Below are 22,680 nucleotides of genomic sequence, written 5' to 3'. Positions count from 1 at the left end.
AGCAGCCAATGTTATACCACTGGGCCCATTGCACAGGAGACCGTTCAGTGGTGGCCGAAAGTCGGGGGTTTCATCCAAGGACGAAACTCCTGAGAGTAATCAGTGTCACATGGCGATGGCTATGTGCTCTGAGAACTTGGAGGTGACCCCGGTTTCTAGCCTCGGGTTACACTCTAGGGGTGTCTCTAAATCACAAGATGGTAATGTCAGATGCCTTCCTCACGGTCTCTGGAGCGGCCCTAATCTACTGTATAAATTGCCTAAAAGTGTAGGCTGTACTCCTAGCACTGAAATTCTTCTCCTCAGTTGAGAGGTCACCATGTGTTAGACAATAAAGCAGTGGTCTCATATATCAACCACCAGGGAGGATTACGTTACGTACGGTTAACATTAAGTGGGAACTTTATCATGGTGTGAGGAACACCAGTGAGACCCAGTAAACTGCGCAATGGCTACAGTCCTGGAGTTCTTACAGGAACATTTAACATTTCTCAGCAGGGTTGGCTCCTTCTACAATTAGGGTCTACGTTGCCGCCATTTTGGCCAGCCACACCCTTATTGATGGAGCCTCTGTGACAGGCCATACCCTCAGTATGATGGAGTGACTATACCCATTCCCACAGCATGAAGCTCACGTAACGTTGAGTTCCATTTGAAAGGGAACGTCTGGGTTATGAATGTAACCCTGTTCCCTGAGAAGGGAATGAGACGTTGCATAGCTTTGTCATAATGGGGTATGCCTGTAAATTGCATCTGCGCTTCAGACAAAGAGAAGCTGAGGGCATGGTTTACAGGCGCCATTTTATAGTTGCACAATATGCCAGGTCACCTGACCACAGTAGGCCTATAAACAGGTGTGATTTTACACAGACTTCATATACCAGTCGCGCGCGAGGGTGCTTCCCACAGCATGAAGCTCACACAATGTCTTGTCCCCTTCTCAGGGAACAGAGTTACATGTGTAACCCAGATGTTTTCTGCCAAAAAAAAAAAAGGAAAAAAAAAAAAAAAGTTGCATCTCAAATTTTGACAATAGTCACAGCAAAATCAAGCATTGTGGCCACAACGATCACAACTGAATTTGAACAGAATTTGCATTTATAAAAAAAATCTATTAAAACACAATTGTTCATATGTAATTACATATCTATGTGCATTTATTGTACTGTATACAAGTTACATTAATGCCTTTATTTGCCTGTAGTCTTACAAGTGTGGAGCAGGAGAGCAAACCAAGAGAGCAAACTCTTGTACATGTATGTCACAATTCAGAAGAATAATTTTCATGAATAGATGATCATACACATAGATAATTATGTTTCTGGTTATTTTTGGTGACATGGCCATTGTGATTCAAAACAGCAGCACACTTAAATACATGTTCACATAATGCTATACAGAAACCCCTACAATTTCCTGTATACCTAGCAGGAATACAATGAATAATCAAATATTATTTTTATATATATTATATATATATATATATATATATATATATATATATATATATGTGTGTGTGTGTGTGTGTGTGTGTGTCAAAAGTGATGTTACATTATGGTTCAATAAACATGTTAGAGAAAAGTCTGCATTACTTGTATTGACATTACTATTTGCTTTTCCAACAGAGCATATATGCATATACTAGGTACTGAGAGTGTATAGGTATTACCACTATTATTAGCCTGATGTACTCTTTGATGTAGAATTTTGAGTAGGAGGGATTTGCAAAGCCAGTTTAGATATAATAAAAATGTACCATGATGATAAATCTGAAATCAATTACTTCTAATCAATTTAATGATTCTAATAAATTTAATCATCTGTTCACACTCTGTACCACAGAAAAAAAAGTGGGGATTCCAAAGATGACACTTTCAGCACTGATCATTTATCATCAACTGGAGACCCAACTGACTCAGCAAAGTATATCAGTGGACCAAACAGAGCACTCAAAATTACTGAAACACAATAAATATATAAGAAAAAAACCCGGTCATAGTTCAGAATGAACCAACAAGGTTTTTGTAGCAGATCCTCTGTCACAACTTGTTGTGGTCAGTCACATGCATTTACCACTGACAGGTGAAGTGAAGAACACTGATTAACTCATTACAGTAGCACATGTCAAGGGGTGGGATATATTAGTCAGCAAGTGAATAGTCAGTTCTGAATGTTCACATGCTGCCTAATATATCCCACCTAATGTAATGAGATAATCAATGTTTATTCACGTCACTTGTCCGTGGTTTTTATGTTACGGCTGATCAGGGTATATGCATTATTTAGCTCAATGGAAGGGAAACCAGCTACATCGCTACAGACATTTAGTCAGAAAGAGATGAGTTTTCAATTTTTCATTTTAATTAGCCTCATTGGTCTAATTAGAGTCTATATATTTTTCACATCAAATTCAAAATAGATATCTCACCTATTCAGCGCCTGTCTAGCTAGTCTGAAATAAAACTAAACAATCACTTATTCATAGCCATAAACTAATCATTAAAAGTTAAGCATTAAAGGGTAACTGTTCTCACAATTCTGCCATGTTAGTTGCTTAACTGTATGTAACTGGACCTTCCTTGATTCAGAGTAATACTGCACAGACAGTGGGATCTCAGTGATCCTGGGGTACTCATCAAAAGGTTTGAAATTTGAAATCCCAGTACTGCCAAACTGCCTCAGCTGGGCCTTTAAACTTCGCTGCTTGAGAGGAGCTGCATTATTACTTCAGCTCCTTCCAAACGTAGACATAAAAAAAAATAATTTCATTGTGCTGCTCATGTGTACAATAAAGCCTGTTTTCCCCCCCTTCTCCTCTATATTCATCACACACTGAAGAGATCTCTGTGAGAGCCTCAAAAGGCATCACTCTTTGGTTTGTACTTGACATACAGATTTGAATATCACTCATGGTCTATGGGGAAACAAACTAACAATAAAAAGAACCTTCTGGCAGAATTCTTAAGGGGATAATTTTAAAAAAGAGCCACACTACTGTGTTCATGGATTCCCTGTGAGTGTACACCTTTCACTAAGAAGCACACAGCAGGTGAATAACGCATGCATTCTACACATAAGGTAGAATTTTTTTTTAAAGCGGACAGTTACCTTAAGATCATGATATTTTAAAGGCAAGAAAAATGAGTTCATCATGGTGGTTTAATTGCTTCAGCATTATATGAATACCAAATCAATAGGAAGGTAATTGCACTATATTAGTAATCATATTCTCATTTTGAAAAGCTGATACTTCACAACAGTATACCACATTCAAGCCACTAGTATAGACACTGTAGGTGGGCATTTAATGTCTTCATTTTGTGCCAGTACAAATGTCAGACATTATTACTAATGAATTGGCCACCATGTGATTTCCTCTCACCCTGCTGTTTGGCTTAATTGGTGGATTAAAATCTTATTCAATTATTTACAAGCAACAGTGTGCATAGCAGCTTGTATTAATCAGTTAAGAGTTTAATAAGATAGATGGCTGCTCAGAGTATTTGATTGTGTAATTAAAACTAATATCAACAGAGTTCACTCTTAAGAGTAGAGTTAAAAAACCACTTGGCAGTCATAACTGTGAAAAGGAAAAGTGTCAGGCAGACAGTGTCAGGGAGAAAGCAGACTCATACAGGGCAATGTGTGTTAATGAAGCAGGTCATCAAACACTGTTTATGACTTCTTTTGAGATAAGGTACATAAAGGAAGTTATTATTAGTTATTTATTTTATTATTAGTAATTACTATTAAGGAAATGTTTTTTTGCTTCAATTAATTACAACTGCACCAATAAAATCACGCTGTTGCTTTCTGTACTGTTGCTTTAATGGGCTACAACAGCAGACGACCTCATCTCTTTTCACTCCTGTTAGCCAAGAACAGGAATCTGAGGCTACACTAGGCACAGGATCACCAAAACTGAACAGCTGAAATTTGGAAAAAGCCCAGACAATGCTTTTCCAATCTTTAACCATCTTCAACTTTCCGACCTTCCAGTTCTGGTAAACCTGTGCTCACTGTAGCCTGTTATTGGCGGACAGGACCGGAACCCGAAGTGGTATTCTGCTGTTGTAGCCCATCAGCTAGTGGTGTTTTAAGTGTTTTATATTTTGAGATGCTTTTCTGCTCACCATGATTATAAAAATTGGCTGTTTGAGTTACTGTAGCCTTCCTGTGAGCTCTAACCAGTCTGGTCCTTCTTTGAACTCTTTCATCAACAAGTTCTTTGGCAGCCTGCAGAACCTCCATTTACTGGATGTTTTTTGTTTTTTGTTTCTGCACATCACACAGCAACTTCCAACACATATTAGAGCACATATTTCAAGATTTCAGTCCCCAGCCAATGCACTGTCATATATAATCCATTGGCTACTCCAGAATAAAACAAGCCTATATTCCACAAGAGAAGTGCATAGAAATTTTAAACCTCTCTTTCTTTTCATCTCTTCTGACAAATTGAATCATGGCTCCCCAGGTCTCAGATCAAATATGCTTATATCAAGTTAAGTTTGAACAGCTTAAAAATTCCATTTTAGCACAATGAAGTTTGCAAGGCACATGGTGCAGATGCTGTAGGAAACACAGAGCATGCTACCTTTATGGTCATTTTATATTGGACTTTAGCCATTAATTGAGTCATTTCATTTTCTGTTTCATCAATCCTGCAAAAGGCAATTTGACACACTGATTTATTATTTTTATTTTTAAAAAACTAGTGTTGGGTCCGAGTCCACCTTTGTCGAGTCGAGACCAAGTCCTTAACCAAACGAGTCAGAGTCCAAAAGGGGCAGAGTCGGACTCAAGTCCAAGTCCTCAATGGCTGTGTCCGAGTCGAGTCCAGAAAGTAATCAAATTGAAAAAAAGATTTGAAATTGCAATTGTAAACTCAACACTGAGCTTTTAAATTAATATTTTAACCTTCACAAACCAATGGCAACATAAATGTAACAAAAAAAATACCACTATTACATCTTGCCATTGCCATTTAATATTTTTATTTCATGTCATCAGCACCTCAACTTGTTTCCTTTTAAAAAAATTGGTTCAAAGAAGAAGAAAGAAAAAGGATATAGCGGTATATGTAGAACTTTTATTATATTATAAGTGTATGAAAATACAAATGAACCTGTTTTGTAATTGTATCACACTATATTGTGTCCTCCAGTTCAAGTTGATATTTCAGTGATTTGATGCGTCTCTCCTACAGTTATATAGTCTGAGAGAGAGAGAGGACAGAGTAGAATTACATTTAGCAGCAGGTCAGAACAAGCTTCATGCTTTATTACTGCTTTCAATCTGTCTGTGAATGACAACAAACTCATTTCTGAACACAGCTCTGATCTCGTAAATTTTTTTATTTTAATTCCTAAAATGAAGAAAAAAAAATCCCTATCAGCAGGGTTTATGATGTGTACTACATTTTTTACTTGAAATTCAAGACTGTAATCACCAAATGCTAATGTTTAGGGGTGGCGATATGACTACAATCTTATTTCACGATAATGATATGTTTTCTCAGATAGGTCTATCAGTAGCATTCAGGTAAGAAATACTACGGAAGTTGAATAAAGCAATTAAACGTAAAATAAAATAGACTTCACTATATGGCATACAGTGATTCTTATTAAAGTTACTTAAGTTATTCAGTCAAATGAGTGAGTGAGTGATTTTCTCTTTGTCTTTGTTGTTTGATTAACCTTAATGACACAGACAGCAGCAGGTTTATAAGACTCTGTGACTTTAAGACCTAATGGACATATCCAATATACTGTATTGACCAGGGGCATTAGCTGGACTGTTAATCAAGGGGCTGAACCCAGGTTCTTCTCTATGCATTTTTTCCAGCTCAGCTGGTAGCCTAAGTTTTGGTTTATGGACACTGTGGTAACGTAGCTGTCAATGTATGACTATCAGAAAAAGTTGGATTTATCATAAAACTTGTCTTGGGTGTTGTCACTGTTTGTAGGACTACCAGACCGATAAAATAGAAATCTTTTCTATCAAACTAGGCTAGTTTGATGGGATTGACCCCAACTCTAAACATCACTGCTCCTGTTCTAGCCCTTACCTTGACTATTTGACATGGCAAAATAAATCTGATTCTGTTCACCTCAGTCTGGACTGAAAGAGCTTGTCCCCTACAAATGTCCTTACACTGTGAGCACTGTGGCAAACCTCTCATCTTATCAGGCTTTCATACACTGACAAGCTGAACAGCAGCATCTATTCAAAAATCACTCAATGCAAGTGGAACTAATGACAAACTATGAGGTTGATGCTCTGCAGAAAAATAACTGGAAAAGCTAGGGTATTTTGAATAGAGATGGACAGACTCATGACAGCAGCAGCTTTGGATATGTTGAAAATGATACTTGGCAGAGAAGAAGCTTGGTCCATTTACTAGACTAAGGTTGCACAGGTAGTCTCGCAAGCCAAGCAAGAGATTCTGGTAATAAGCTTGGCCGATGACCACCTGCTTTCACAGAAAGATGCCATTTGACTGACATGGTAGAAAAGCAATTTTTTTTTTAATCCAGTGACTATATGTTGCTCAAAAAAGCTCAGTTTTTCAGTGTATTCAAAAGCTTGTTATCCTGTTGGAAACAGGTAGACGGAAGTACGTATAGGTGGAAGTATAGAGAGCCAGTCAGATTGCAACCTTCTAGATCCTAAAGCTTGTGACAAATGTTTTTTCCATAAGATATCATGTGATCTGTGGCCTGTATGTAGACAGGCTGAAAAAGTATGGAGACACCAAAATACTGAACATTTTTTTCAGTACCAGTAGTCACTGTTTTCCTCTTCCCGTGGAGCCATATGACCTGGGCAACTTTATGTACTCATGCACTTTTTAGATGGTCCCTTACTGATTCCATTACTATAAAGCGCTGATGACCTGCGTTTCCCAAAGATTGGCTTCCGTGGGCTTTAACGGGAGAAAATTTAAAAAAATATATTCAGTTGTATTGGTTCTATGTCCAGTCAATACACATTATTAAGACAATACACATTATGTCCTTTTTGTGTGTTTATTTCTTGAGAAATAGAAGAGAGAAGCTCGAATGTACAGCAAATGTCCAATATAAACCCAACTTTAATGCGGTACGCACGGTTTACAAAACTGAGGGCACGGATTACAAAACTGAGGGCACGGATTACAAATCTGAGGGTACAGTTTACAAATCTGAGGGTACAGTTTACAAATCTGAGGGCACGGTTTACACATGGCTGTACTTTTTTTTCTTACCTGACACTAGGGGGGCTCCGTACCTTTAAGAATGCTTTTGACAAAAGAAAAACATATTGAAATCATTCTCATGGCTGAATCGAGAAGCTGTCGCAAGGTTGTAATGGACTTTAACAGGAAAAATGGCAAGCACATCACACACGACACTGTTGCAAAACTTACTAACAAATTCAATGAGACTAGAAGTGTTGTGGACCAACCGAGAAGTGGACGTCCAGAAAAAGCCACTGACAAAGGCACAACCAACGTGGTGCTGGCAAACATAGTCCCCTATGTAAGGAGACTTTTGGGACACCTTGTAGAACTCTATTGTTGTCTTTGACAAATAACTGTCTGTTTGGGGTCTAATATGAGGTTGCACACATAAAATCCATTAATTATCCATCAACATTTCAGAGCAAAAGGTACTTCAGTTTGGGTTGTAAATTTCAGTTGCTGTATACTCAGCCCATAAAGGTGATGGTTTACATCAGGAGACATTTGTTTTAGCTCTGCACATCACTGCATAATTTCTCTCAAGCCCAAAGGCTTGAATCAATTCTCTCTGAAATGGCAGGTGCAAAAGATACAGATCATTATTTGACCTGCATGAGTAAGGTAATATGTATAAATATTACATAAGCTGCTAAAATACCATTAAGCACATTCAAGACCATAATAAAAAATGTATAGTTCGGAAAGGTTAAGAAATTTCTAGAAAGATGATGAACATATTACATACTTGCAAACATTGCATTTGTTATTCATTTATATATTGATCTACGTATCAGTCCTAGCATTTTAATAAAGTTGCCTTGGACAAAAACCCTTTAAAAAAACCCCAAAAACAAACAAACAAACAAAAAACTTAGAAATCAACTGACAGTGAAAGCACACTCCTTACTAGTTAACAACTTTCATCAAATCTACTTGTCTCACACAATATTGTGCCACAGCGTTGCCAGGCTAAACTTATTTTTCTTATAAATGTCACTGAAAAATCTTGCAATCTTAACCTGCAGGAGCAGTCAGTCAACCCTAGGTGGGCTTGATTGGCTAGTTTCCCCAACACACAATAATTCGGTGCTAGGGGCTAATTTGACCGAGACAACGCATTATTATTTGAAAAGTCAGAAATGGCAAAAAAAGCACAAAGAGTAGCAAAAGGTAAATTAGTTTTTCCTCCACAGAAAAGTAATTTTCTTTTCAAGAGGGGACGTTTGGCTTTGAATTGTTTTGTGCCTTTTCATTTCAAATGGCATATGGGTAATTAAAGTGTTTTTCCCTACATGTTGAGTTTTTTTTTTTTTTTTTGTAATTGTGCTTAAGGCAGTGAAAGAATCTCCCAAAAGCCCAGGCTGCTTTAGTCCATATAATATAACCACAGAGGAACAATCCACAAGAAGCCTTGCCGTATGTCATGATAACACTTTATGGAGGCACTGACTGTGATAACATACTGTGACAACACTGGCATTTTAAATACTTGGGAAAGGCTGCAAAATGGCAGCTCCTTCATCTACACACAATAGCTCTGTAATCAGCGATGACAATTTGACAGACCTTACAAAAATACTCAAAAAGAGAAACTTCTGAAACATCATTGCCGTGCTTTTTATGCGCATGTAAAATATCACAATTCGACTTTTCACACAACCCAAGTGTAAATGCAAATGTGTAAGATCACTCAAATCACATCACAGAGTACGAGGTGCAAGATATACATGTATATGAGAGACATGCACATACAGTATGATACACAAGCATAAATACACATATCACCAAGCTACATCTGACAACAATAACCTTTCCAAATATATCTTAAGCACACATAGCCCATGATTTATTATTCACCCTGTATAGTAATCATGAAAGATATGCATAGTTCACCAAAAACAAACAAAACATGGGCAAATTGATCTGTGGATTGCAGTAGTGTTTTCTAGATGACTGGGTTGGGTTTTTTTTTTGTTTTTTTTTAAACTGTGAAGCATAGCACTTTTTTTAATCTTAGGAAAATGAAGAATACCAGGCAAAATCACAAATTTTTCACAATTATCAGACAAAATTACAACTGGACATCAGAAACACAGATCGTGCATATTACAATTAGATTTCAATCCATCTAACAAGACACACATCTGACTTTAAGTGTGAACGCATGCAGCATCTTACCATCTTACAATTCTATCCAAGTAAAAGAAACGATCAGGTTTAAAGGGGGGCATTGCATGCATTCTTACCCTGCTTTAATTTAATTTCTAGAGTAGTTGGCTTTGTTTCATAGGCATCGGCACTCTAAAAGTTACTATTAAGAATTTATTAGAAGTAAATAACCAAACCTCAACCTCCACCTTGTTCTGTTGGATTTTGCAAGAACCCTTTCTGCCATGTCCCTGAAAGCAAATTAAACATCGCTGCAGAAGGGAGGATTTCTGCAAGGTCGAATCCTCCAGCTTTCATTCACAAAACATAATGTCATAATTGATGAATGCACCAGTGGCAAGAGCAGCTTCTACATGACTGACACTGCTGAATGTTATGACTGTTATGAGGCTCTACACTACTCTATTTAAACTAATGCTGAGAAAATCAACTGTCAGAATCCTGATCTTAAGCCAACAACCAATATTTTAACGTCACACACATGAATGGATAAATATAAAACTCATGATTTCTAAAAGGTTGTAGCCAAACTTAAGTGATCACAGCTCCATTCTTAGCTCTTAAATCCAACAGGTTGCTTGGTAACCTGGATTGTCCTCATAAGTGTTCTGGTGTTATATGTGTGTGTGTGTGTGTGTGTGTGTGTGTGTGTGTGTGTAAGTGAGCGAGAGAAGAACAGAGAAACAGGAGGGTGAGATTTGCTCAAATGGATGTGGCTGTGCATTAATTTTGTATTACGAAAAAGCTGCCCAAAATTATGCTTGGGATGCAAACAGCACAGTCAGATGAATGTTTATGCCACTAGATATAAAAAGCCAAGCCCCATCAGTATATGAGCTGCAGGAGATTTACATTACATGTACTTTTCTAATGTGGATAGGAAATCTCAGTGGCTGGACACTCATCCCTTGAGGGTCATAGAGTTCACACCTACATGCATATTTTCAGTTTTGCACAGCACTACCTGATTTCTCTCAAGGCATACATCTACTCTCTCTGAAGTAACTAGCACACAGCATATTAGTGTCTAATTTAAATAATCTACTCTAGCAGAGATATTTTTGCGTTTATATGGATGCTTTACATGCAGTCCCCTCTGAAAATATTGGAATAACAAGGCCAATTCTGTTGTTATACACAGAAGACATCTGGGTTTGAGATCAAAAGATGAATATGAGATGTTAGACCAGAAGTTCAGATTTCATTTCCTGATATCTACATCTACATACATTACATCACATCTATGGACAACTAAAAGTCTAGGAATAGATAGTCTAAGGGTGAACTCACACTAGGTGATCTGTACCACGCATGAGCATGTTTGATCCCCCAAAGTCCAGTTCGTTTGACTAGTGTGACCGCGAACCATGGCCGAGCACAATACTCATGATGTCAATGATGTGACTGTCAGCTGCCTCCGTAAAAATAATCTGCTACATGCAGCACTATTAGTGAAAATCGCTGCTCTGCATTAGTGATATTAGGCATGCTATTAGGCATGTGAGAGGGCCGTGTGTCACCGTGCCCGAAATGACTCCACATAAGCCACAATAATAATAAACTTTATTTTATATAGCACCTTTAAATGTAGCTTCTCAAGGGACTTTACATATAAAAACACATTTATAGATACAAATTATGAAAATTAAGCTTACATAACAGTCAAAAAGAGTAAAAGCTCATCTAAAAAAAAAAAGAGTATGTTTTAAGATAAGAAACATTACAATGATGGACTCCACTGTGCTGTGTGAGAGCGTTTTTTTCCGTGTTTTCTTCAAAACAAAAAGCCGCATCGCAATGACATAATCCTGCTCAGGCCCGGAACGTTAAGTGCAATGTGAGTGCAGGCCAGCGGGGTAGTGTGGAGGGGGGACAATTGTGCTTGGGCAGGGTAAAAGGCAACCAGGCCTAGTGTCCCCCCTTCGGTCTCCTCTTCAGAAATGCATGCTTAATTGGGTTAAGGTCTGGTGAGTGACTTGGCCAGTCTAAAACCTTCCACTTTTTTACCCTGATGAAGTACATTGTTGTGTTGGCAGTGTGACTTGGATCATTGTCTTGCTGAATGATGAAGCTCTTCCCACTGGATGAATTTCTCTGTAAATTGGCAGACTGAATGTTCTGTAGACTTCTGAATTTATATTCTGTGACTACCATCATGACTTACATCATCAAAAAAGATTAGTGAGCCTGTTCCAGAAGCAGCCATGTAAGCCCAATCCATAACACTACCTCCACCATGCTTGGCTAATGAGCTTACATGTTTTGGACTATGAGCAGATCCTTTCTTTCTCCACACTTTGGCCTTTCCATCACTGGCTCATGTGTATATTTCTTTGCATACTCGAATCTGGCCTTCTTAATCTTACTGCTGATGAGTGGTTTGAATTGTGATACCTTCACCCCTGCCCTGTGGAGGTTGTTGGTGAGGTCACAGACTGTTGTATTTGGGTTTTCCTTCACAGCTCTCACATATATTTGTGTCATCAACTGCTGTTGTTTTCCTTGACCGGCCTGTTTGATGTACTTCAGACATCCCTTAATCTTTGTTTTGCACTTCAAGGTTTAGGATTTATAAATGCCTACTTATGCCAGATTTATGATGATCATTTTATAAATCAAGTCACTACTATAAAGTCACTAATAAGGTTGGAGAGATAAAGGCTTGAGTTTAAGGCACAGCACTACAGGTAGAAATGACTTATTTGGTCATGTCCCACTTTTTTTCTTCTAACATTTGTGGATAAATTGCTTCAATAACATGTTTTCTCTAGTAGTAGCAATATAAATGAGAAATGTTGCTGTCCTATGAAAAACATCAACAAATCAACAATACCAACAATCCCATTTTTCAGGGACAGAAAAAAAAAAAAAATCATAGGGAGCATCATATACAGTGGATATAAAAAGTTTACACGTCCCGCTTAAAATGTTAGTTTTCTGTGATGAAAGATAAATTAAACCAAGAAAAATTGAGTTATTTTGAGGGGAGAGCAAATTTACACTGTTACACAAGCTGTACACTCACTACTTTACATTGTAGCAAAGTGTCATTTCTTCAATGTTGTCACATGAAAAGATATAATCAAATATTTACAAAAATGTGAGGGGTGTACTCACTTTTGTGAGATACTGTATGTGAGCTTAGAATTAACAAATCACATTCAAATGCATGATCAAAAATATTTATCATATACATGTCATCAGTGAAGTGTTCTGATTACCCTCAAATAAATATCAGCTGTTTCTGTAGGATTTTCTTGACATTGGTTTCATCAAACTGCTGAAGCCATGGTCCACAAAGGGCTTATAAAGCATGTACAGGATCTCATTATCAAAAGGTATTGATTAGGAGAGGGGTACAAAAGAATTTTCAAAACATCAGACGTACAGTGGACACTGTAAAGGCCATCATCAACAAGTGGAGAAAATGGGGCACCACAGTGACCTCACCAAGAACAGGACATCAGTCCAAAATTGACAAAGGACAAGAAGAAACTTTATCAGGGAGGCTGCCAAGAGACCTACAGCAACATTAAAGGAGCTGCAGGAATATCTGGCAAGTACTGGTCACTTCCTGCATGTGACAACAATCTCTTGTATTTTCATGTCTGGGCTATGTGGTAGGGTGTATAGACGAAAGCCATTTCACAGACAAAAAAACAAAAAAACAAACCCATCTAAAATCATCCCTAACCATGTGGCAAAATGTGTTATGGTCTGATGAGAACAAGGTAGAACCTTTTTGGCTTAATTCTAAAAGGTATGTTTGGCACAAAAACAAGACAGCTGAACACCCAAACACCACCATAACCATGGTGAAACATGGTGGTGGAACTATAATTCTATGGGGCTGCTTCTCTTCTGTTGGGACTGGGGCTCTGTTCAAGACAGAAAGAATCGTGGATAGCTCCAAATACCAATTTATTTTGGCACAAACCCTGCAGGCCTCTGTTAGCCAGCTGAAGATGAAGAAAATTTTCACCTCCTAGCACGATAACAACCTAAAGCACAAATCCAAGTCAAAAACAGGGAATAAAAGAAACTGCTGCTTAGAAGAGAGAAATAAAATTGGCAAATCAACGTGTGAAAAAGTCCCTTTTTGCTATTTGTTTTTCACTTGAATTTTGTTGGTTGCTATAGGTCATTAAAAGCTGGAAAGGGTCTGACATGATTTATCTTGGTTTCAACATACCACAACCAGGAAAGAAAGAAGAAAAACTATTTCATACTGATAAGTTTACTGTGAACACTCTCCACTCTCTGTTCCCTTGTTAACACTTTTTGTTCCTGTGTTTACACCTTTTTTTTTGTTCCTCTGTTAACTCTTCCCAACTATTCCTATAACTTCCTGAAAACCAAATATAGAGTTGTTCCTGTCTTGCACCGATATGCTTGCTGTTTTATGTAAATATGCCCTTCTGCCTAGACAAACAATAGTTAACCCATTGTCTCTGTTGCGTATCAAGCATGATATATACTCTGTCTTTCTTTGAATAAATAGCGGGGCGAGGTCTTTCTTGTGTACTTTCGCTTTCTCTCTTCTTAAGAACCAAAACCCGAAGAGTCTCTATTCACAAATACTAACACATACCTTTTGTTTTCATTTGACATGATGTGACAGTGAAGCTGTTTGGATCAATTTCCAAATGAGTTCATCTGCTAGCTACAAAGATAATCCCATGTAAATCCTACAAACATTGAACCACTCGTCCTTGAGATATCACGCTAACGAGCATCCTGGAAAGACACATGGACAGATACCTAGACAGATGGACAGACAACCAGAAAAACAATGTCTACCACCTAGTGGCATAATAAGTTCTCTGAATCTTAAAACCTTGTGCCAGCACTCAACAAACCTGGGTTCCTCCAAGCAGCTGACTGATGATCTGAAAATGAAGCTAACTGATGCCTACAAAGCAGGGGAAGGCTATAAAAAGACATCAAAGTTCTTCCGGCTTGCAGTTTCCACTGTCCAAAACGTCATTAAGAAATGACAGTTAAGAGGAACTGTGGACATCAAGGCAAGATCTGCAAGACAAAGAAAACTCTCTGATAGAACTGCCTGTATGCTGGCCAGAAAGGCAAAGCAAATATGACACTAAGGACCTGCAGAAAGGTTTATCTGACACAGTGGTGGTGCATTCGTATAGAAGAGTCATCAGAAGGAAACACAAAACCAAACATCTGATGTATGCAATCATCAAATTCAGGGGGAAAAAAAGAAGTAGCATTTGATGAAAAGAACACCATGTTGGGGGTGAATCTATTATGCTTTGGGGTTGTGTGGCAGCCAGTGGCACAGGAAACACTGCATGGGTAGATGAAAGAATGGATCCCAGCAAATTCTGGAAGTAAATGTGACACAATCAGTCAAGAAACTGCAGCTGAAAAGAGATGAGCTTCTACAGCAAGACAATTCTTCGAAATTCATTATGAATTATTTCAAAAGACACAAGCTGAAGCTTTTGGAATGGCCCTTACAGTCCCTTGACTTAGACATCACTGAAAAATTGTGGGTAGAGAGCTTCAACATGCTGTTCATGCAAGATGGCTGAAGAAGATCTCAGAAATAGAAGCATTATGGCGGGAAGAGAGGTTGAAAATTCATTAAAGAAGACTAGAATAACTCCTAGCTGGCTACAAAAAACATTTGCAAGCTGTGATATCTGCCAAATAATAAATAAATACTTATATAGTACGATGTACAAACTTTTGCACAGGTCACAATTTTTTTTTTTTTAAATCAAATATTTAGCTACTGTGCATTAAAATTTACATTAGTTTGCTGTAGAGTTTATGTTTAGTTCTTTGACTTCACTGAAATCAGTGATCCACTAAATCATTCGGTAAATGTCATTCTCTTGAGAATTTCTTAATGGTTATATAAATAGTTAAATTCCAACATCATCTGTATGTATATGTACCTTTGTTTGTGTTATGTGTCTTTATTTGTGTCCTGGAGGTCAGTTAGAATCTTATCAAGATCTTTACAAATAAACATACAACAGGTTTAATGACTTGGTAGTGTCATGAGAGAGAGAGAGAGAGAGAGAGAGAGAGAGAGAGAGAGAGAGAGAGAGCGCGAGAGAGAGAGAGAGGGAGAAAATAAATAACAAAGGAGACAGAGTGTGTCTTAAGTCTGCAGAGGTCAACTAGAGAATCACCTTGATACCACCAGATACTTAGTACAGCTTAACAGAACAAACAAAGAGCTTTTATACACACACACAGAGGTATCTGGCACCAAGATGTTAGCAGTAGATCCTTTAAGTCCCATAAGTTGCAATGAGGGGCCTCCATGGACTTGTTTGTCGAGCACATCCTATGAATCCTTGATCAGATTGAGATCTGGGGAATTTGGAGGCCAAGTCAACACCTTGAACTCTTTGTCATGTTCCTCAAACCATTCCTGAACAATTTTTGCAGTGTGGCAGGTGTATTTTCCTGCTGAAAGAGGCCACTGCCATAAGTGAATAGTGCTGCCATAAAGGGATGTATTTGGTCTGCAACAATGTTTAGGTAGGTGGTATGTGTCAAAGTAACATCCACATGAATGCCAGGACCCAAAGTGCATCCTGGCGCCATCTCTTCCCCAGGTAAGCGACACAAACACACCTGGGCCTCCACATGGTGTAAAAGAAAACGTGATTCTTCAGACTAAGCCACCTTCTTCCACTGTTCCATGGTCCAGTTCTGATGATCACTTGCTCATTGTTAGTGGTGGACAGGGGACAGCATGGACATTCTGACTGGACTACGGCTATGCAGCCCTATGTGCATGGTGTGTTCTTACACTTTACTATCATAGCCAACATAAATTTTTACGCTACATTAAAATTACGCTAGCCTTCGCAAGACCTGCCATTTTGGAGATGTCTAGACATCACAATTTGGCCCTTGTCAAAGTTGCTTGCTCCCCACGTGCGTCAATAAGCTTTGGCCACTCATGAACTTGTCGCCTGTTCACCGTTTGTCCTTCCTTGGACCACTTTCATAGGTATCTGTACTAACGTCTGCATAACACCCCACAAGACCTGCCATTTTGGAGATGCTCTGACCCAGTCTTCTAGCCATCAAATTTTGCACCTTGTCAAAGTTGCTCAGACCTTTACACTTGCCCATTTTTCCTGCTTCCAACACATCAGCTTTGAGTACTGACTGTTCACTTGCTGCCTAATATATCCCACCCCTTGACAAGTGCCATTGTAACAAGATAATCAATGTTATTCACTTCACTTGTAAGTGGTTTTAATATTATGGCTGATGAGTGTATACACACACACACACACACACACACACACACACACACACACACACACACACACACACACAAATACTTTTTACACATTCTCCCTGCATGTGGTCTATATCTGACTAGTGTGGTTGAGTGGGTTTTCTTGTTCCTCATTCTTCATTGTTAAATCTGATAGGTTATTTGAATTTTCGCTAATATGCAGTTCTGGGGCTGGAGTTGGTTTTCCCTCTACACAAAAGACCACTCATTCTCTTCACTTGTGTCAGATTTACCACATTTTTTGCTATACACAAAATGATCACCCATACTCCAAGCCTCGTGCTTGTGCAGCTGGTGTCTGAATCTTTTGGATGCCAAAAAGTGGCACCAGCTATGTGCTTACTGCCTTGGCAACATGTAAGAAATACAGTGACTCAGACATCCCTGGCGAGGCAATGCTGATGCTGACATGGCACACACTTCTGGAAGATTTAGACACCGATACAGTCAAGTCTGATTCCAGTCAGGCACCCTAAACACCTTGCTAGTCACAAACACCCCGATCAGGCATCAACTCTTAAGAATAAGTCCAGAAAACGGTTACTTTCTTGGCAAATTAATAATTTGGCAGCTGACATGGCTCAGCTAAAATCAATTATTTAAGAGCTGAAACCACGCAACTCAGAGGCTCATGTCCTTCCCATTTATTTGTATTTACTTGTCATCCTCCTTTCTCCTTATCTGAGGAGTGTGAGGATGTTGTGTGTTCAGCTGTGTCCAGTCCAAGCTTATAATGATCTAGAAGTTTGCAGACTAACCCAGACTCATTTCAGATGTTGCTGAGGCCAACCATTCCAATCTACACAAGCTGATCCCCTGTAAGGGAGTTGATACACCTTGTTCCTAGGAGTGTGACATCTAGCTCAGGATATGGAGCAAATCTACACCAATCTGATTTAACCACCGAGTCAAATGTGGTTAGCACAATCCACACTGCCAATTCCACTCTGCATGTTCAAATCAACCCTGCAAAATCTACTCTGTGTGTTGTGGGTGCTCTTTGGGGCTCAAGCCAAAGAAGTTCTGAAAAGGAGAGCACAGGTTTCAAAATCATGAAACCCCAATGTACTGTCCACACTGCCACTCGGTTACATGTTCCAATGCCCACAAAAATCCTACAAGCCTTTCAGGGAGGGCTTTTCCACTTTCCACAGTTGCCATTACAGTTCATCCCAAAGGTGTTCAGTGGGTTTTTAGGTCAGAGATCTGTGCAGGCCACTCAACTTCTTCCACTGAAGATCAGTGCAGACACACTGAAGACAGTGCATGAGCTCAAAGAGTAGAGCCAGCACCCTAAGGTGGTAGCCTAGATCTGGGAAAGATTTGCTGAGGCGCCAAGTGGACCTCTTTTCCAATACCAATTGAACACACTGCCAACTGGGTTGACACAGATCTTTGAAATAATCTGGATCAGTCATAGGTTTAGGAATTGTATAAAACATTGTAAATTTAATGAGCTTTAATGAAGCTGAAATACCATAATTTAAACACAATCACAAAGATAAATACATTTCTTGATACATTACAATGCCCAAAATATCTATACCGATGACCTCATCTGCAATATTGGCTATTAAAATTATTATGCCTCCATCCGCCCAATTGTCAGGATACATGGCATCATTTGAAGGATCTGGAGAGATTCGGTATGGGGGAATGGTCTCCAATCCCTTGCCATGTATTCTCCAACCTCATCAGGTATTATAGGAGAAGATTCAGAGCTGTTATCTTGGCAAAGGGAGTTAGCACAAAGTACAGTATTGATTAAAAGGGTGCCAATAATTGTAGCACACCTATATTTAACAAAAATGTCTTTGGCACTAATTGTTTGACATCCATGAGAGCAGAGTATTTTTGTGATTTTTTTTAAACAAAAGATCAAAAGGTTAAACAATAAAGGCCATTTTTCATAGCCTTCTTTGCTCATATTTACCAAGGGTGCCAATATTAGTGGAGGACATTGCACAACAAATTGAGTAAGGGAATGTTAAATAGAGAAAATATTCACTGTGCACACTTTCCCATACCACACACATACAATTACAAAAAATTATCATTACAACTATGCCTGCAAATGCATGTGAAGCCATTAAATGTTTCTCTAACTGCAGCAGAGTGTTGAACAATACGAAAAGTCTTGCCTCGTAGTAACTCCGCACAGCATTGTAGAAAGCTTCGTCAGCTACAATCTGCGTCTCTCCTTTCAGGAAGGCCTGAAATCTCTCCTTCACTGCTTGCAGCTGCTGTTTGTTGAGCTGAGAAAAAGAAAACAAGGCATGTGATAGTTTGTTTAATAATAGCAAAAGAGTCACATTAGGTTATAGTAATCACTAATGCTCAATGCCCAATGAAATATTTATGAACATTAACTGCTCTTGACAAACTGAGCTTGATTAATGCTAATGTATACAAAATAATTCTAATTGCACAAACACTCAATCTGAGCCTTAAAGACTAAGATGATGATGGCACTTAACAAAAACACTGAGGTGTTGTGTCATATGGGGTTTACAATAATTCTTGTATAAAGATTGCAGCCCACATTCCAAGCACAAGACAAAACCAAGTTCATAATAACAGTGAAAAACGGTGGAAGAGATTATAGTAGCTTTGATAGTGATGCTTGCAGGTGCTCTGCAGATCAGTGTGAAGCAAGTGCCTATGGGACAAAGTACAAAACAGGTGCTTCAAACAATAAACACTCAAGCAATAATTCATAATTGAAGTATAACAAAAGCTTCTCCTTTAAACTCATTAGTCTTACCAGCACCTACTCTTAAGCGCTTGATCTAGAACTGAGGATATGGTTATTGTTGACTGCATATTTCTGCTCTCAGACATTGTAAAATAGTAATGTGAGGCATAAAGTCCTATAGTAATAGGCTTTTACACACAAAAACACTTTTCTGTATGATATTTAGACTCAACTTCCTTCCATATTGTATTTACATCCAAATTATACTTTTTATAATACTTCCTGCCCGGTATTGTTTATCCCAGGGAGAATGTGAAAGTGACTGCTGGAGCAGCACTAATGTGGACTACAGACAGCCACAATCATTAAGAGGTGCAATCAAGCACTGGGCAAGGAGAGCAGCAGCCAGACATAGTGCATCATTTCATCCCTACAAGCCTGCCATTCACTTCAGTGCTCTCTCTCTCTCTCTCTCTCGCTGCTGAGCTCCATCTCTCTGGGGCTTCACCTTCCTCATCTATTTAAAGAAAGATATCCATTATGAAAACTCCTTTTTCCACTCCTTTATACATTGAACAATACATTCATCAAGCTGTAGGAGGTCTATTCTGAACAAAAAGCTTCTTTCTAATATTTCTCTCTGTTACACAACCAGTCAGTCCAATACAGCGAGAGGCAGACAAACTATGCTTTTAAGCGCATCAAAGACTCATGCTACCCAAAAACCATGTGTGTTTGAACCTGGTGTAAGAGTCTATGCATACAGTTCATGTGCCATGTACACAGCAATGTGATGCATATGTATCATACATCATGAAAAAAAGTGCAAAGTCACTGGAGTGAGATTGATTACATATACCATTTAAGATACTAAAATCTGAACAAATAGCAGTGCCAAGTTTAAAACAGGTGTAAATTAGCAACAGGCATTAACATTTTTTACAAGCATTTTTAACAATCAGACAGAGGCACACGTTTTGAAAATATCCTGAAATGATATTTATCTATGGAATATCACTATTTCACCACAACAACAACGACGACGACGAAGGTCCAGCAGTCATAAGAAATATAAGATGTCCTAAAGCCCAACACACAACTTTTTGGATACCTAAAACAATTAAACACTACAATATATTGAAATATGATTTACTTATTTATTGGTTTGGATATGGTGCACATAAGAACACATGCATATTTTTTTGATGGCTCTATGGTTGGTAATATCCAGTTTATCCTCAGGTGCTGCAGTTAACCTTCGTTAGCTTAGAGTTGTGATACAAAGAGACAAACAGGGAACCACCAGGTGATACATTTTAGATTTGTTACCACTCATTTAAAATGGAGGTGAGGAGAATTCACAGTAAGACATGCATATGCAAGCAATGAATTGTCCATAAATGTCAGAGAACCAGGTCATGGGATAAGGGTTCATTTTAATCCACCCATCAGATAATAATAATAATAATAATAATAATAATAATTATAATAATAATAGAGTTTAAGACAGTTATTGATTCAATGTCTATAAAAACTGGCTCAACTGAGCTCTTGCCTCTTGTCTGTTTTTTCCACTTCTCTACCATTGATGGTGATTTATTTTCCCTTCCTGGGCATGAAAATCCTCAATATTGTTATGGCAACATCAACTACAGCATGGCAAGCCAGTCATCCGTAGCACATTAAGGATAGCGTAGCAGTCCTTTAACAGCATGAAAGTACAAAAGCCTCACTAAAGCACTAACACTCAAGATGGGCAAACATCACACTTTCCACTCTTTAAATGAATGCAAATTAGGGGTGTCAACAGATTATAAATACTAACCACCGGAGCTACTATAAAAATGAACAAAAATTAATTGCATTTCTTCAACAGAAGTTATACACTCATTGTTCACTCCCCTTCTTCTGAATTAAGGAATGATGAATTTTGTGCAAAAGTAAATATACAAATGGATAAGTATCTCATTTAAGAAAGAGAGTACATTTCTCCTGTAGGAAGTAAATGAGTAACTGGTATAAATGTGGAAGGTATATTTGCAAAGCTGAACTTCGTATTAGAGAAGAGCTTTGGGGGTTTCCTCCGGGTACTCTGGTTTCCTCCCCCAGTCCAAAGACATGCGTTGCAAGCTGATTGGGATTTCCAAATTGTGTGCGAATGGGTATTTGAACGTGTGTGCAATTGTGCCCTGCAATGGATTGGCACTCGGTCCAGGGTGCCCCCTGCCTAGTGCCCCGAGACTCCTGGGGATAGGCTCCAGGATCCCAATGACCCTGTGTAGGATAAGCCATAGAGAAAATGGATGGATGGATGTTCTTGTAGTTATTAGCCTGTTTGATTGGCACTTGAATTGAATGGGGTTTCATTAAAAAAAAAAATCATGGATGCAAGTGTAGGTGAACTTTACTACAACAGGCAGACAATCAAAATCGCAAAACCAAGACACAGTCCAAAAAAAAACAAAAAAAAACAAAACAGGTATGAGCCAGGTGATCTACAAAGAGAGGAAACTAGGCCAAACCAATTGTAAAGTATAAAATTAACGAGACAAAAAAACAGAACGTAAACAAGAGACCAAAGTCTCGGTGTCATTGCAACAATGTTCTTGAAGTGAGATTTCGCACTGTATGAATGACTGTCAGTGTTATTTATAGCAGTGTGTGTGACTGGGATCAGGTGTGTGTGATTAAATGTCTGGTGACCTTGAATGAGGAAATGTGGCTGTGGCTGTTGGGAAATGGAGTCCAGCCATGTTGGGAGGCCACGATGAACAAGAGTGGAGATCATGGCTGAAACCGACACTCACATTACACAAGTAGGCCGATAAATAACGTTGACTTGGACCTAATGTGTTCCGTCAGTGGAACGTTCAGGAATATAAAGCTCTATGGCTCGAATACATAGACAAAATATTATACATTTTCTAAAATGATAAAGTGGGGGGTCATTTGCAATTTATCTTACAATTAAAAGGGTCCCTGATTGCAAAAAAAATTTGGAGAGCACTTGGATCTATCCCCTACACAGCTGTTACAATAAATCTCAAGAGCAGTCCAACGGAAGACCAAAGATAGAGCTGGTTAACTGTAACTGCCCATGTTCAGCCCAGTAATCAAACATACATACATACACACACACACACACACACACACACACACACACACACACACACACCCTCCTACAGCAAACAGAAGTGTGTAAACATTCCACAAAATAGACCAATTACTGCTGCAGCTCATACTCTTACATCAGCATGACAGCATGCACAGCTGAAGGAGAAAAAAATGTGAGAA

General features: G+C 38.6%; 1 protein-coding gene across 7 annotated transcripts in view; it reads right to left on the bottom strand.

The window, feature by feature from the left end:
- Window positions 1-22,680, bottom strand: part of cadps2 (Ca++-dependent secretion activator 2) — a 137,736-nt gene that overhangs the window by 99,193 nt on the left and 15,863 nt on the right. For all 7 annotated transcript variants that reach the window (XM_053642063.1, XM_053642062.1, XM_053642065.1 and 4 more), the window contains exon 2: window positions 18,833-18,946. In XM_053642063.1, the coding sequence (XP_053498038.1) occupies window positions 18,833-18,946 (114 nt within the window). The remainder of the gene's footprint in view (window positions 1-18,832; window positions 18,947-22,680) is intronic.

This window comes from Ictalurus furcatus, chromosome 14, assembly GCF_023375685.1.
Source record: "Ictalurus furcatus strain D&B chromosome 14, Billie_1.0, whole genome shotgun sequence".
Classification (NCBI taxonomy): Eukaryota; Metazoa; Chordata; class Actinopteri; order Siluriformes; family Ictaluridae; genus Ictalurus; species Ictalurus furcatus.
This window is presented reverse-complemented; position numbering and strand designations above follow the sequence as displayed.